We start from the raw sequence: 15,066 nt of genomic DNA, 5'->3' as shown, positions 1-15,066 counted from the left end.
CTCCAGCTGCGTGATTCTCTGCGCCTCGGCGACCTCCTCGAGCGTGTTGTGCACGCCCAGCTCGAGGAGCCTGTGGGTTGGCGTGTACTGGGGTACCCCCAGGGCGGTTTTGATCAGCTGTCGAAAATACAACTGAGTTTTCGATAACGCACTGTGCTCCATTAATGCTGGTGTAAATAATGTGGATTGAAGACGTGTGCAGTAGTTGGCTGCAAAAATAGTGACTGGCATATTATGGAATGTAATGAATATGTGGGGCCAAGTTGGCGGACCGCTGCTGCAGCTGTCCGTACATTTGTGTTCCTCGAGGATACACAAATTTGCTCATCCGCCAGCGTTGTATTGCTAACCTTCCAAGAAAGGGCTTCAGCCCCGGTACGTCGGCAAGAGTGATTACCGCTCGTTAAACATTCATAACGGGAGTAGCGCCGCAGGTTTGGCGCACAGTATCTACACACATCTACCGCAACCAGCACCGAAACTTACACCCACTCTTTCGCCGATGTGTCAAGAATAAGTGAAGGGGCGCACACTTGAATATATGCGCACTATATACGCACAATACGTGACGGTACTACACCGATAGCGCACGAATGGTCGAAGCTGAATGTTTCGTGACGGTCCACAAGAGTAAGCGAGTTAGTACCGATAATACGGATTTGCTGCAAGGTATTACAATGCGCAGAACAGCTACGTTTCAAGCCTTGTACGCAGCAAGAACAAATCTATCGGAACTGAGCACACCTGCGAGCGATTAGGCAGAAAATTATCAGATAGTGACCACACCGAGGAACGTTATTGAGTCAGAAACGTGCCGAATCGTTGCTTCAAAATATTTGCCAAATAAAGAATGAAAATCATAACACCTTAATCCTGATTCAATTCATGAGCTGAAAGTTTGGATAGCTTCGAATACATATTTAGCCCCGCTTTTAATGCAAGCACTATATACGCTGCTCGCGCCGTTTGGACGTAGCTTAATCAGCTCCGAAAGCGCTTTTGCATGTTCTCTGAAGCTGCGGCCAAAGCTTCGTGTCCTCCACCCAGTCACCGTCTACGATATCGCCCGAAACAGCGGATTTTCTAAGCCGCACCGGCGTCATACACATCCATTGTAAACGAGGAGGCAACGGAGGCAGTTGAGGCAAGCAATGGACGCCTCACCGCGTGATCAAACATGGCAGCGCCCATGGGGTCGCCGAGAAAAGGGTCAATAAAGTCCAAGGGCGATAAATCGTCGCCGCGCGCCGTATGCGCGAGTGAAAGCGCGCGGGGGACTTGCGCTATCACGGAGAGGGAACGCACGGCGGAAAGCAAACGCGACCGTCGCGCGAAAGGCCGGGGGGGGTATGGGAGAGAGGGAGGCGGGGCGACGCTGTGCTGCGGCACGAAATGCGTATATTGCAACCGGGCGCAAGGGGAACTGGCCACTCAATCTCCCACGCGAAAGAAAGAAAGCGGGAAGGCAGCGCGAGAGGGAGGGGGGGCAGCTTCTACTCTGCCAACAACTGCGTTTGTACTTTGCCCGGCTGTGGCGGTCGCCCACACCGTCTCTTATCTCCACACGGCTCTGATCTTTGTATGCGCTGTGCATTCGCCGCTCAGTTTCCGTTGAAGCGATAGACCGCACGAACCTTCGCCCGCTACGGCGGCTGCGCTTGCTGCCAGCGTTTTGACAGTCGTTGTCTGCGGTCATTCAGTGTGATCTATTCATGTTTGCTTGTGCGCGCTTACACCACGCTTGTTAATTCAGTTAGTAAGCGAATGTGTCCAAGTTTATGCATCCGATAAAACTACTATCCCTACTCCGAATAGCTCTCTACTAATTTGATATTGCAATTGATGCTTCGCCTTTCGGGCGAAACTGCGACATTTTTTTAAACAGCGTCTGCTGAATCGAAAATGTGGGCCGAACCTGTGGGTAGTGCAGAAAGGGTCCAAGCGCAATGGCACAAACTCCTGTGAACTAGCGAAGCTGAACCTGGCTAATTCTAGCTAAGCATGGTTGGGACTAGTTAAGCTTAATCAGTCATCGATAACCAATCGATAGCCAATCAATAGCTAATCCGGAAAATTCGGGAAAATGCTGGGGATGACTTGGCAGTGCTTAGCCTAGCCCAAATACGTGGCCAATACCATGCAATAGCCAATCGATAGCCAATCAATAGCTAATCAATAATTGATCAATAGGGTGTTTTAGTATAACGGAAAACGCTTACGTTAGCGTTAGCGTGCGACGCAACGCTAACGCAAAGAAAGGCTGCACTGCGCGGTATAAGGTAGTGTTTTAGAATAGCGGAACGGAGCAAAGCGCTAACGCTAACGCAAATACACTTGGGAGCCATCCCGAGGCGGATACAGCAAACATGAGCAAACCCTCTCGTTAAGCCTACTGCGCAGCTAATCGAGAACGTATATCGAAAACAATGCCCATTTGTCACCTGTACGCCGCTGTCGAAGCATCATCACAGAAATCTAAAGCAAACACGAGCATTAGTGGGGAACGAATGAGCCGAACAGTGCAGGCCGACGACTCGATAGATCCGAAGTGGACGGCTCTCGCTTCAAGAGGCGCCGCCATCTTGCCCTACGTACGGAATCCCTTGCGTGCGTTAGCGTTGAACACTAAATTCGGGAAATGGCGTACGTACGTAAGAGTTCTGGCCACGCTTACGTTCTGCGCATGCGTAGTTTGCAGCACACAACGCTAACGCTAACGCTAAATCCTTGCGTTTGATGTTTTCCGCTATACTAAAACTCCCTATAATCAATAAATTCCGGAAAATGCTGGGGTTGACTTGGTGGTGCTTAGCCTCACCCAAAAGCCAGGACTGGCTAGGAGCCCATCAGCTCCGCTGTCTCTTTAGCATTGCTCCTCCAGTGCAAGCTACGCTAAGTTTTTTTTTTTTTAGTAATTTAGCATTTTGTGTTGGGCTGCTGAGCACGAGGTCGCGGGATCGAATCCCGGCCACGGCGGCCGCATTTCGATGGAGGCGAAATGCGAAAACACCCGTGTACTTAGATTTAGGTGCACGTTAAAGAACCCCAGGTGGTCCAAATTTCCGGAGACCCCCACTACGGCGTGCCTCATAATCAGGTCGTGGTTTTGGCACGTAAAACCCCATAATTTAATTAATTTAATTTAACTTAGCATTTTGCTTTGTTTAACAAAACACTTCAGTGATGCAGAACCTTGCTTGAAAGTAACTGAATACTTTTCTGAGTATCTTCTACAATATTTCAGCTACCAAAAAGCATTTGCAACGCCTCTGGCTCGGGTATTGCTCGCAGTGCGTATGAATCAATGAATAAATGAATGAATAAATAAGCTTCATTTTCCACTCAGAAGAGTAGAGGTAACATTACATGTCAAAGTTGTCGCGATCACCAACAAGCCGCCGATTACCGATGGGAATGGTGGATTGGCAGCCGCCGCCACATGACGATGCGTCATCACATGTAAGTGCAGATGTAGATCCTTGGGAAATACTGGTAAGTTTCATCCATTCAACAAGCGTGGGAAAGGCATGACAAGACTTCTGCCCCTTCTTCCTTCTTTATTCAAGACGGTGTACATTGGAAATTGTCTTAGGTGACATGGCAAAAAGTGTACAATGCCTGACGAGACCATGCCACCTTTACAGTAGCGTACGTGAAGCATACATGCAAAACATATAAGAAGGTGTTTAAAGCGAATATATATTGACACGTATACATTTTTATCTTTCACCGGTGGCCGCTTTCCACTGGCTAACAAGTGTTAAACGTTATCGCTCGGCGCAGGACGCGCCTGCATTGGAAGCTTCTCGAACGTTATCGATGCTTCTATCCTTCGTCTGTGGTCACCGACGCTCATGTAATCTGATTGTATGAGCGATGCGAATTGTCTAGAACTTTCTGGAAGACACGCGGGCATCAGGGATTAATCTGGAACCTTCGATGACTCAGGTATAAAAGCCGACGCGTTTCGCCGCTGATCAGATTTCGACGACCGTCGACTGTGTTCGCTGCTTTCGTTGTGCTTCGATGTAGCTTGCTTTTGTGGGCACAGGTTCGCCCAATAAAGAATCAGTCTCGTCATACACAGTTTTACGACTGTTTACTTCAGCGTCACTACTACGTGACAATATATAATTCTAATGTGTAAACATAAACGGGCAAAAGCATGGTATTCCTTACAGCAAACAAGCAACATCGAAATTACAGACGGTAGAAAAACAACTTGCACGTTACCTAAAATACAAAACATGAAGAGGAACTTGAACGAATATTATGAAAAAAGAAGATAGTTGACTAAAACTCTCAGTGGGTAAATTTTTATTTGCATTACGCTCCGGCAAGAAAACATTCCTTCACACATTTGTTATATTAGTGCATGATAATTCCTTCACCTAATTTGTCTAAAATTGTAGGATGCTTGTTTTAAAGGTTTGATGCCTGTGAAATGCCCTGGTCGCCGTAAGTCAACGCCAAGATGGACCGACCATGGGAGAGATTGCCACGGGCCATCGCAGCAAGGGCATGCGCGTGAGACGTGCGTTCGGCTGGGGCCAAGGTTAACCAGCCAGCAGTCGGTGACGACAGCTGGTGGCGCGGCAAGTTTGTTAGCTAGTGTAGACTTCGTTCGTTGTGCCGCGCAGTCTGTGTGTCAGGTTGTAAAGTTCATTTGTTAAATTGCGTTTTGTTTACGCCTGCGACTACCACTGCTGCCTCTTCCTGGAGTTAACCCTCCTGCCTTTCCTTGCCTTTCTCACTCTTCCTAGAGAGGGCTACCGCGTACCATGCGAAGAATAAATCAAGCCGCTTTAAAGCGAAGTAACTCAATGCGCATTACGAATAATGAAATCATATACGTAGTTTATTTGTTTCATTGGGTCGTTATACCTTGAAGGCGACGCGAGGTAAGAGCGCAAGGCATCTCGAGGGGCGCGTTAATGCATACCCTTTCCTCTATGGGTGACCGCAGCAGAATTAGGTGTGTCCAAGAAGTTGCCACGCAAGACACTTGTGACATCGGGTTCTTGTTCAGGTCTTAGGTTCGTCGAAAAGCCAGCCGGCACCTTCCCACAGCTGCGGAATGTCCGTACCGTCCATCTCGCGAAAGAACCTCTCCTCCAGTCTTCGTGACTGCTCCGGCGAGAAATAGTTCCGCCAGTCTCCCACGGTGCCTTTCCTGACGAACTGCAGCGCGAACTGCTTCTTCATGCTGCTGAAGCTCGAGTTCTCTAGGACGGTCCTCACCTTGTCCTCGTCCCGTGCAAGTTCGTCGGCGATGCCGGCGTCTATGAAGCGCGTTATCTTCAGCACCGATCCCCTGACGTCCGCGTGCATGCCTTCGTAGGTGAGGAAGAGCACGTTGGGCTCGTTCCGTTTGGAGTACCACGAGCGCAGGCTCTCGTAGTAACTGCCGAAGGCGTTGCGCCCGTCCAGGAAGACCTCGAAGTATTCGTCAAAGGTGCCGTCTTGGAACCTGCGGGCGAGATGAGGCGCGGGGTAATAAGTCAGATAGTGGTGGTCAATTGCTCATACTCAAGTACACGCGCTAGAATATGCTATAGATAGTTGAATAGCTGAAAATACTTTATCTGTCTACCACTCGTATCTTTCTGTCAAAATCTACTTGCGAATTTACTTAACACGTCTCAATGGGTTGTGGTGTGTCTTTAGAGAAGTGTTTTATTGAAAAAAAAAGAAGTCGCAGTTTCAGGCGGATCATTGATAGCGATAGCAATGTATTAGGCAACTAAACGAAGTAAGAAACGAAGTAATGACTGTGCGGAGCCGTGAGTGCGTGTTACTACGTAGAAAGTACTTGAATTAGTGTATCTGCGTGCACGGAGAGACTATACGTGCCGCGATTGTACGCCAATGCAGCAGCGGCATAATAGTGAACTGCGCGGTGTCGCCGTCTTCTTTTGTGAGAAGCCACGGTGCAAGCAACCCGCCGTGGTTGCTCAGTGGCTATGGTGTTGGGCTGCTGAGCACGAGGTCGCGGGATCGAATCCCGGCCATGGTGGCCGCATTTCGATGGGGGCGAAATGCGAAAACACCCGTGTACTTAGATTTAGGGGCACGTTAAAGAACCCCAGGTGGTCCAAATTTCCGGAGGCACTACGAGGCACTACGGCGTGCCTCATAATCAGATCGTGGTTTTGGCACGTAAAACCTCATATAATTTTTTTTAACGGTGCGAGCGGCTCTTCATTGAATGACTGTGAATGACGAAGCTGCGAGTACAAACAGACAGCTTAAGCGTCGAGATCTAAAAATTTGAATTCAATTTGAAAATTGTGGTGGCTGCAGATCGATTTGGAGCACTTCATCATCATCATCATCAGCCTATATTTATGTCCACTGCAGGACGAAGGCCTCTCCCTGCGATCTCCAATTACCCCTGTCTTGCGCTAGCGTATTCCAACTTGCGCCTGCGAATTTCCTGACCTCATCATCCCACCTGACTTTCTGCCGTCCTCGACTGCGCTTCCCTTCTCTTGGTATCCATTCTGTAACCCTAATGGTCCACCGGTTATCCATCCTACGCATTACATGGCCTGCCCAGCTCCATTTCTTCCGCTTAATGTCAACTAGAATATCGTCTACCCCCGTTTGTTCTCTGATCCACACCGCTCTCTTCCTGTCTCTTAACGTTACTCCTAAGATTTTTTGTTCCATTGCTCTTTGTGCGGTCCTTAACTTGTTCTCGAGCTTCTTTGTTAACCTCCAAGTTTCTGCCCTGTATGTTAGCACCGGTAGAATGCAATGATTGTACACTTTTCTTTTCAACGACAGTGGTAAGCTCCCAGTCAGGATTTGGCAATGCCTGCCGTATGCACTCCAACCTAATTTTATTCTTCTGTAAATTTCTTTCTCATGATCAGGGTCCCCTGTGAGTAATTGACCTAGATAAACATATTCATTTACAGATTCTAGAGGCTGACTGGCGATCCTGAATTCTTGTTCCCTTGCCAGGCTATTGAACATTATCTTTGTCTTCTGCATATTCATCTTCAACCCAATTCTTGCACTTTCTCGATGAAGGTCCTCAATCATTTGTTGTAATTCCTCTCCATTGTTGCTCAATAGGACAATGTCATCTGCAAACCGAAGGTTGCTGAGATATTCGCCATCGATCCTCACTCCTAATCCTTCCCAGTCTAAGAGCTTGAATACTTCTTCTAAGCATGCAGTGAATAGCATTGGAGAGATTGTGTCTCCTTGCCTGACCCCTTTCTTGATAGGTATCTTTCTACTTTTCTTGTGGAGAACCAAGGTAGCTGTGGAATCCTTGTAGATATTTGCCACGATATTCACGTATGCCTCCTCCACTCCTTGATTACGCAATGCCTCTATGACTGCTGATATTTCTACTGAATCGAATGCCTTTTCATAATCTATGAAAGCCATATAGAGAGGTTGATTGTACTCCGCAGATTTCTCGATTACCTGATTGATGGCATGGATATGGTCCATCGTAGAATATCCCTTCCTGAAGCCATTCTTCCATTCGAAATAGTGATGAACCGGATACAGAAGCTCCTTCTATAACTAGCGATGAAGTTAGAAGGGCCTTGAAAGACATGACCAGGGGAAAAGCGCCTGGAGAAGATGGAATAACAGTAGATTTGATCAAAGATGGAGGAGATATCATGCTTGAAAAGCTTGCGGCCCTTTATACGCAATGCCTCACAACTTCAAGTGTACCAGAGAGCTGGAAGAACGCCAACATTATATTTATCCATAAGAAGGGAGACGTTAAAGAATTGAAGAATTACAGACCCATTAGCTTGCTTTCAGTATTGTATAAAATATTCACCAAGATAATTTCCAATAGAATCAGGACAACACTTGACTTCAGTCAACCAAGAGAACAGGTTGGGGCACTTACTACTTTTCAAAATAAAACAATGTTAACGCTAATTTGCACGACGTCAATGAATGGCACTTACGGGACTACGTAAATGCTGACGGTCATTAAAAAGTTACAAATACAATATACTTGTTTCTTTCGAAAGCTGCGCGTCTCTAACCAGCACATGCGCGGCACGCAGCGGTTGTGGAGGTCTAAAAAACCATTTGAAAACAACCGCTGGCAATTGCTGCATCTAATCCCTCTCCGACCGCGACATCCCATTACCGTGGTCATGGGATGCACAGACAATTCACACGGCTATTTCACACACACACAAAAAAAGAAAAAAAATGCGAACAAAAATAAAGGACGGACGCTTGCTCACCTTTCCGACAACAACAACAATTTGTCGAACGGCTGCTGCACCCAGCCGCTCGTCAAATAATTATGGCCTTCCATGGATTTGTATAATTTTAGTTGCTCGCGCGACACAAAACTTGTTCCGTGCACAAGATAGCCCTTGATGTCGGTGAAATCCACGCGAGGCAGCAGCCCGACAACGCGCTGAAGTTCAGCGTCTTTCAGCTCAAGTGGGTCGACGCCACCGCACAAGCGCACTTTTTCTTCGTAGCGCAGTCGCTCACGTTTATCTAAACCGCGTGCGTATGCACTTAAGTGCATTATAGTCACCGAACACACCAATTGATTATAAATACTGAAGTGCAACCTTCCGTTGAATCGTCCGTTACGCTGCTGCCAGCGCCTAGGCCTATGTGCCGCCTAAGGACGGCGACCGCCAAGATGGTGGCAACCGCGGACGACGGTATCGCTCCTCGTGGATGACGTCAAGTGCATACACCCTATATGTATTGTAGATACTTGTTAAGATAATTATTTCATTGTCAAATACTGCGGGGTACAGTAAAGTATGGATACAGCCATTCAGTATGCCTATGTTTACAAGTTTATACGGCCGACAAAACTATCCTTACTTTGTATAACTGTCGACTAATTTGCTATCGCAATCGGTGCCTCGTCTTTTGGGCGAAACTGCGAATTTTTGTCCAAATTCATTAGTAAGCGGGCTCGAGTGTATTTAATAATGCAAAGTGTTAGCATGCGGTTGGCCTAAGCTTTTACAACGTTTGATGTAGCAGCACAAGAGATAGTGTTGCTATCGTTCACACACATATTCGACAATGCAATTTTAACACGTGAGCGTCAGTACAATTTTACCTATAGCTAAGGAGCGCGTAGGACAAAGCTGTGTTGGCTACTGTATTACAGTTACTGTATTACGGTGTTGGCTGCGGCTATCCGCTTTCTACTTTTGTGAAAGCGGCAATTATATTGCGTAGCTGTAGATTATGTAATAGAGGTTATTAGGATACGCAGAGCACTATTAGAATAACCCCGTCCATCACAATGCTCGTAAATTACAATACTCTATAATATCGCTCCGATTCAAGCAGTCTGTTGGGGAAGTGGCAGAAATGGACAATCTTGCAAGCCTGATCGTTGTACTTAATAAAGGCTTCTTTTCATTTCTTTCGTAAAGTCATATACTCACTTGTAGGCTGGATCGGTTTTGGTGTGGTGGTAGAAGGACACACAGCAGTCTTTCGGATTTCTGATCACGTAGATGTACTTGGCCTCGTCTGAAAAAGGCACCAACTGGAACGGCAGGTGCGTGATCACGATCCGAGGCCTGGCGCACTTCTCGATGGCATCGAGCCCGAGTTTCTCCAGGAAGGCGGATCCTGGAGTGATGCCCCTGCAGACTTGGTAGGCGGCCTTCAGGATGCCCAGGACCCAGTGGGTGCCACACTTGGGGAAGGTGTCAAGGACCACGTCTCCCGGCTCGGGCCGGTACCGAAGACCACTGCGATACACTTCTTCGGAGAAGTAATCCGGAATTCGGTGGCCGTCTACGACCTTACAGTAAGGCCTCTCTCGTTCGAGCATTGTGCTTGTATCCCGGACTTGCGTTCAAAAAAGAGTGAGTAAAGGAAAAAGTTGTCGCAGTTTCACCTGAAAGGCGAAGCATCAATTGCGATAGCAAATTTGTAGAGAGCTATACGGAGTAATGATATTAGCTTTATCAGCTGTATAAACTTGGACATGCAGCAGCACCGGCAACACGCAGAACTGTTGTCGACGCCGTCGGCGTTTTGCCCGCGTTCGCTCAAAATGCGTGCGGCGTTGGTGACTGTTGCCGGAGCCTCTGATATAAATAGGCACTTGGTGCCGCAGCTAAACGTCGCCTCCCTTCCCTCCCCCCCCCTCCCCCACGGCCTCTCGCGCATCGGAGGAAGGCGCGTTTGCTCTACATATATGGTGATTGTAAAGGAGGAAAGAGACGCCCACTTCTGCAGCCCTTAAGCGAGCACGGCGCAGAACGCGCGTTTGTTCTCCGCCGTGCGTTCACTCCCCGTGAAAGCGCGCGCCCCTCGCCCCCTTCACTCGCACATACAGCGTTCGGCGCGCGGCGACGATTTCATCTCCATTGACGTCATACGGATTAACCTCACGGCGACGGCGACGGCGACGGCGACGGCAGAAATCTGCTTTTGAGTGTCCATATAATTGCTATCGCAATAAAAGCAAAGGTAAAAGAAAAATTACGCGACTCAACTCCAGGTGACATATAAGTAATACGAAGCATGCTTAATAGTTTGGTAAGCTCTTTCCCTCCCCTCTCACTCCTCCCATGAAGGATGCACTGGAGGTTTTGCTGAATTCAATTCAAATTTCCCGCGTTCGCGCTGCTCTCGCGCCATCTGTTGGGACCTTTTATTACTGTTGGCTTAAAGCCGGCTACAGAGCCGCGGCTTCAGTCGGCTTGTTTTTAATGCGTAGCGTCTCAACGACACCATTTATAACGCGGTATTCTTAATTAAATGAACGCTGCGGCTCACGGTTATGTACATATATTCTGCCTCAAATAGGCTTGAGGTTTCCTTTGCGCTGTATAACGTTGACGTGTATCACCCCGTGCCACCAGTGCTAGTATCTTGGTTGGTTTTGGCCGTGCGGTTGAATCGGTTTTGGCCGGGCGGTTGAATCGGTTTTGGCCGGGCGGTTGAATCGGTTTTGGCCGGGCGGTTGAATCAAGTGACAGACAGACAGGCAAAGTTTTTCGCGTTTAGGTAGCCCAAGAAAGACTATCGTCTTTAAAATCGTTTTGCAAGGCCGCCTCAGCCAAGTGCTGCTTCAATGAGGTGAGTACGCCGACATACGCACGCAAGCACTAACCAACGCATTCGTCTGAGACGTCGTCCAGGAAGGTCGGGAGCACATACATCACCACGGAGCATCGGGCTCTGCTTAGCCTAACGAATTTTTTTGTGTGTGTTTCCAAATCGTCGTTTTCTACGGGAGTGAATTCCTAGATGAGGTCGCAGTCAGAACGCGCATGTCCTTGTTTTATATGTGCTGCTGGCTTCCACGGTGTTTTGAAAGCTGAAACGGGTTGAGGAAAGCTCGTCCTCAGCCTTCGCCACCTCGAAACATAAGGGTTTAATTACAACTCGGGTGCAAGAAATGTAAATAGGCCTTTTCCCTCCGCACTCCGATCTCTCCCGCTTGCCTACTTGGCTACACACGCGGCGACGTACGGTGACATTGACTGGTGAGGTCGAAGAGGAGCATTCATTTGAGGAACGACAAATAGGTATTCCTGAGCTGGTATGCTCCGGCCTGCTGCTGACGGTCAACATCGTAAACATACTTCAAGAGACGCTGTTGTGGAGAGCTCGGGATTACTGTCGATACCACCTTGGATTCCTTGCAATTCGCGCATAAACCTAAAAATACGAGTGATTTTCGCATGGCGCCTCTGTCGGAATGCGGCCACGGTGGCCGGGAATCAGAACATGTGCAGACATCGCCTCCAGCAGCTGATTGACCAGGCTTGTACGTAACGAATGAGATGTAATTAATTACTTGTAAGCTATCACATTTTTTTAGTAATTTGTAATTTTACGATTGCATTTTTTACTGGGCAAAGCTCACTGTAATTCACTTACTTTTTTCAGTAACGAATTACATGTAATGAGTTACTTTACTGACGAGTGGCTTCACTTTAAGTAAAGCCACAAGGACGTCTCAAGCCACGAGGTCGAAGATCAGAAAAGTCCATGAACTAACCGTCATTCCCATACCAACTGAATGACCACAGAGAAAGAGTTCCCTCTAATAAATTTAGTATGAAACTGTGCAATGCACGAACCATAGAGTTTCTTACAAAAATTACTAGATGACATTCGAGTTACCGAAAGCCAGGCGCGCACAACCGTGTAGGACACAAGAAACAACGAAAGGGACAACGCAAACACACTTTATAGTCGCCGTTTGTGCTGTATGCTTTTCGTAACGTGAACCCCTACCAACTTGCTAGACGTCCGGTCGTTCTAAAATACTAGATGGAACGCACTTGTTCAACATCCGTGCTTCTGACTTCAGACGTTCTTGTGTCGTTATGTTTTAATAAGCGTTATCTTCTTTATAAATTTCCAAACGACCATATAGTTTTATAAACACGGCGAGGCAATGTGCAATGCGCACATGCATAATTATTTCTAGTCGTTGAAGCTTATAACGCGATATCCTCTCGCAAATAATCGAGTACTTGCAAAGTTGCAAAGCCAATTCAAGCCAGAAGGAGCGAGTCTAGGCAAATTCATTCACTATACGCATCCTTCGGTGCTGACTTTACCGCCATGCAGTAATTGCAGGTCCCGTATATACACGAGTGTCAGAGCTTACTCTCGTAACGTTTGTAGAAAATTCTATGGCACGAACGCTGTGCACAAAATGCGAGGTAGCTAGCTACGAGGGGCGGTCATACAATTCGCATTATCGGTACCAAAAATTTGGGACACGCGTACGCGATAGGCATTGAAATGAGCGCGTGTCTCTCTAGTTTCAGCCGAATAGGTAAAAATTCTGTTCTACATGGTAACCCGGAACACCCTACAGGCCATCAAAACAAAAATGGTAGCGTCCGTCGGGAAAGTTGGCTGAAGCACGAGCGGTGATCCGCTTTCTGTATTTTACGGGGACTCAATGCCAAGGAGATTCATGCCGAGCTAGTGGTAGCGTACGGTGACAATGTCCCAGCTTACGACACTGTTGGGAAATGACGCAGCCGATTTCAGGGCGGTCGAACAAGTCACGATGACGAACAGCGGAGCGGCCGACCGTCGCTCGACGGCGATAGTGCTGAACAGGATAGTTCGGCGCCTTATATAGCGTAAGTGACGGGCTCAGAATGAACTACCAGCCGAGTCTCATCCCGTTATCTTTGTGGCAACATTACAAACTTTATAAACGCCCCTAGTACATCGCGTTAAAACGCAGAAAACCTCCCTCACCGCGACAGCGCACTGTATACGGACCTATGCGCCGGTGTATTGCCTCTGTCGCTTCCGTCTCGTCGCCACGCCCCAGCAGGCTCCTCGATGAGGACGTCTGGCTGTGCTCAGTGTGTCTACTGCGTCGCCAGCGTTTGTTCCGGTGACAAAACCCACCAGTTGCCTCCGATGTCGCGTCGGGGCGTCCTAAATTCCAAACGATCGAGCGCCGTCGCGTCAAGGACCCTTGGCGCGTGGGGCCTCTGTGGGGGCTCGCGCCCTCCTGCATGTCTGTTGACGCTTTTCGGTGACGCACTGCTCGAGTTCTAATTTCTGGCGAAAGCGAAGCGCATATGCAGGTGCGAAGCTCGCTGCCGCCGATCGAGGCTGTTTTCCGCATCGGTTCCTCGAGCGAAAAATAAATAAAAATAAAATAAATATAGACGATGAAAAACCGGGTATCTGTGTCACGCGTTTGTAGTATTCGCGCGGATAACGCGGAGCTGCTTCCTTTGGTTTTCTTTGGAATCGAGCGATGATTGCGTGACAAGTACTTAACTTTTTGAGTGAATTGGTTAAGTTTTACTCTCTAGCGTCCCTGTCCTGGCCTCTCTCGACTCATAAAATGGCTCAAGCTCGTAAAATCCTCCGCGACTTCGTAGAAAAGTCGGGCCTCCCATCCCAGCTGGTATGCATGGACCACATAGTTTCATACAATTACTAGTGGGAGCTGTTGCGCTTAGTGTCTACGGGAGTGGCAAGTAGGGCAGTTCAGCCAGCATGATAATAATTGGTTGTAGATTTATTTGCCTAAACTTAGACCTGCTGGCTTTAAACGGCTGCGTGATTTTGCAGAACTGATCACTTTCAGGAAAGTACCGAGTTACAAATAATCAAATAAGCATCAATAAAATTGTGCGGCGGCAGGATTCGAACACAGTACCTCTGTTGCAGAAGCCCGATGTTGAAACCATTACGTCGCGGACGCACCGACAAGCGAAACCACTGCAATTAGCAGCGTGACTATGCGTGTTTGCAGTCTTATTACCTCATGTATTAAAAAAATGTCACAGTATCGCCCTAAGGGCGAAGCAATGAATGCGATAGCGACACAGCAATGTCATACGAAGTAACGTGAGCGGCTTTGGTAGCAATAGGAATTCTAGTAAACATGAGCTGATTAAGTAAGCAGGTGTGCTGCGGCGTAAGTAGACCGACATGAAGAGAGACTCGATGACCTCGAGAAGGCGCGTGAGAAACTGTGGTGTTGATGAGAAGCGCTTCCCGTGGGCAGCGCGTGCGAAGGGACACACCTGTAGCGCTGCACTGCCGATCCGGACAGCATTGCATGTGTAGCGTGCGTTGGAAAATGTGGCCCGACTATTACTAACTGAAAGAACAAGCGTGGTGTGAGCGCGCACAAACAAACACGAATAGATCACACTGAATGACTGCAGACAACGACTGCCAAACGCTGGCAGCAAGCATACGCCGCAGCGGGCGAAGGTACGTGCGGTTTATCGCTTCAACGGAAACTGAGCGGCGAATGCACGGCGCATAAAGGTCAGAGCCGTGTGGAGATAAGAGACGGTGCGGACGAGCGACGAGCGCGGTTGTTGGCAGAGTAGAAGTGCCCCCCCGCTCCCTCCGGCGCTGGCTTCCTGCTTCCTTGCTTGCGCGTGGGAGATTAAGTGCGTTCGCTCTCCGTGATAACGCGCGTCCCCGCACGCTTCCGCTCGGGCATACGGCGCGCGGCGAAGATTTTATCTATAGGGAACCTCACGGCGAAGTGTCCATATAATTGCTATCGCAATAAAAAAGTATAAACTGCTTCGAAAGTTAGCTCAACTTAGGCCCAGATAA

General features: G+C 48.2%; 1 protein-coding gene across 1 annotated transcript in view; it reads right to left on the bottom strand.

Annotated features, from left to right (window-relative positions):
• Positions 1–5,025: 5,025 nt before the first annotated feature.
• Positions 5,026–15,066, bottom strand: part of LOC119461504 (uncharacterized) — a 48,217-nt gene continuing 38,176 nt past the window's right edge. Inside the window, exons 5-6 of the mRNA XM_037722842.2 lie at positions 9,420–9,831; positions 5,026–5,470 (exon numbers count right to left, since the gene is read on the bottom strand). Coding sequence (XP_037578770.2) covers positions 5,026–5,470; positions 9,420–9,831 — 857 coding nt within the window. The remainder of the gene's footprint in view (positions 5,471–9,419; positions 9,832–15,066) is intronic.

The sequence above is a fragment of the Dermacentor silvarum genome, chromosome 8 (genome assembly GCF_013339745.2).
Source record: "Dermacentor silvarum isolate Dsil-2018 chromosome 8, BIME_Dsil_1.4, whole genome shotgun sequence".
Classification (NCBI taxonomy): Eukaryota; Metazoa; Arthropoda; class Arachnida; order Ixodida; family Ixodidae; genus Dermacentor; species Dermacentor silvarum.
Note: the sequence above shows the minus strand (reverse complement) of the source record. Positions and strands in the feature narration are given on the sequence as shown.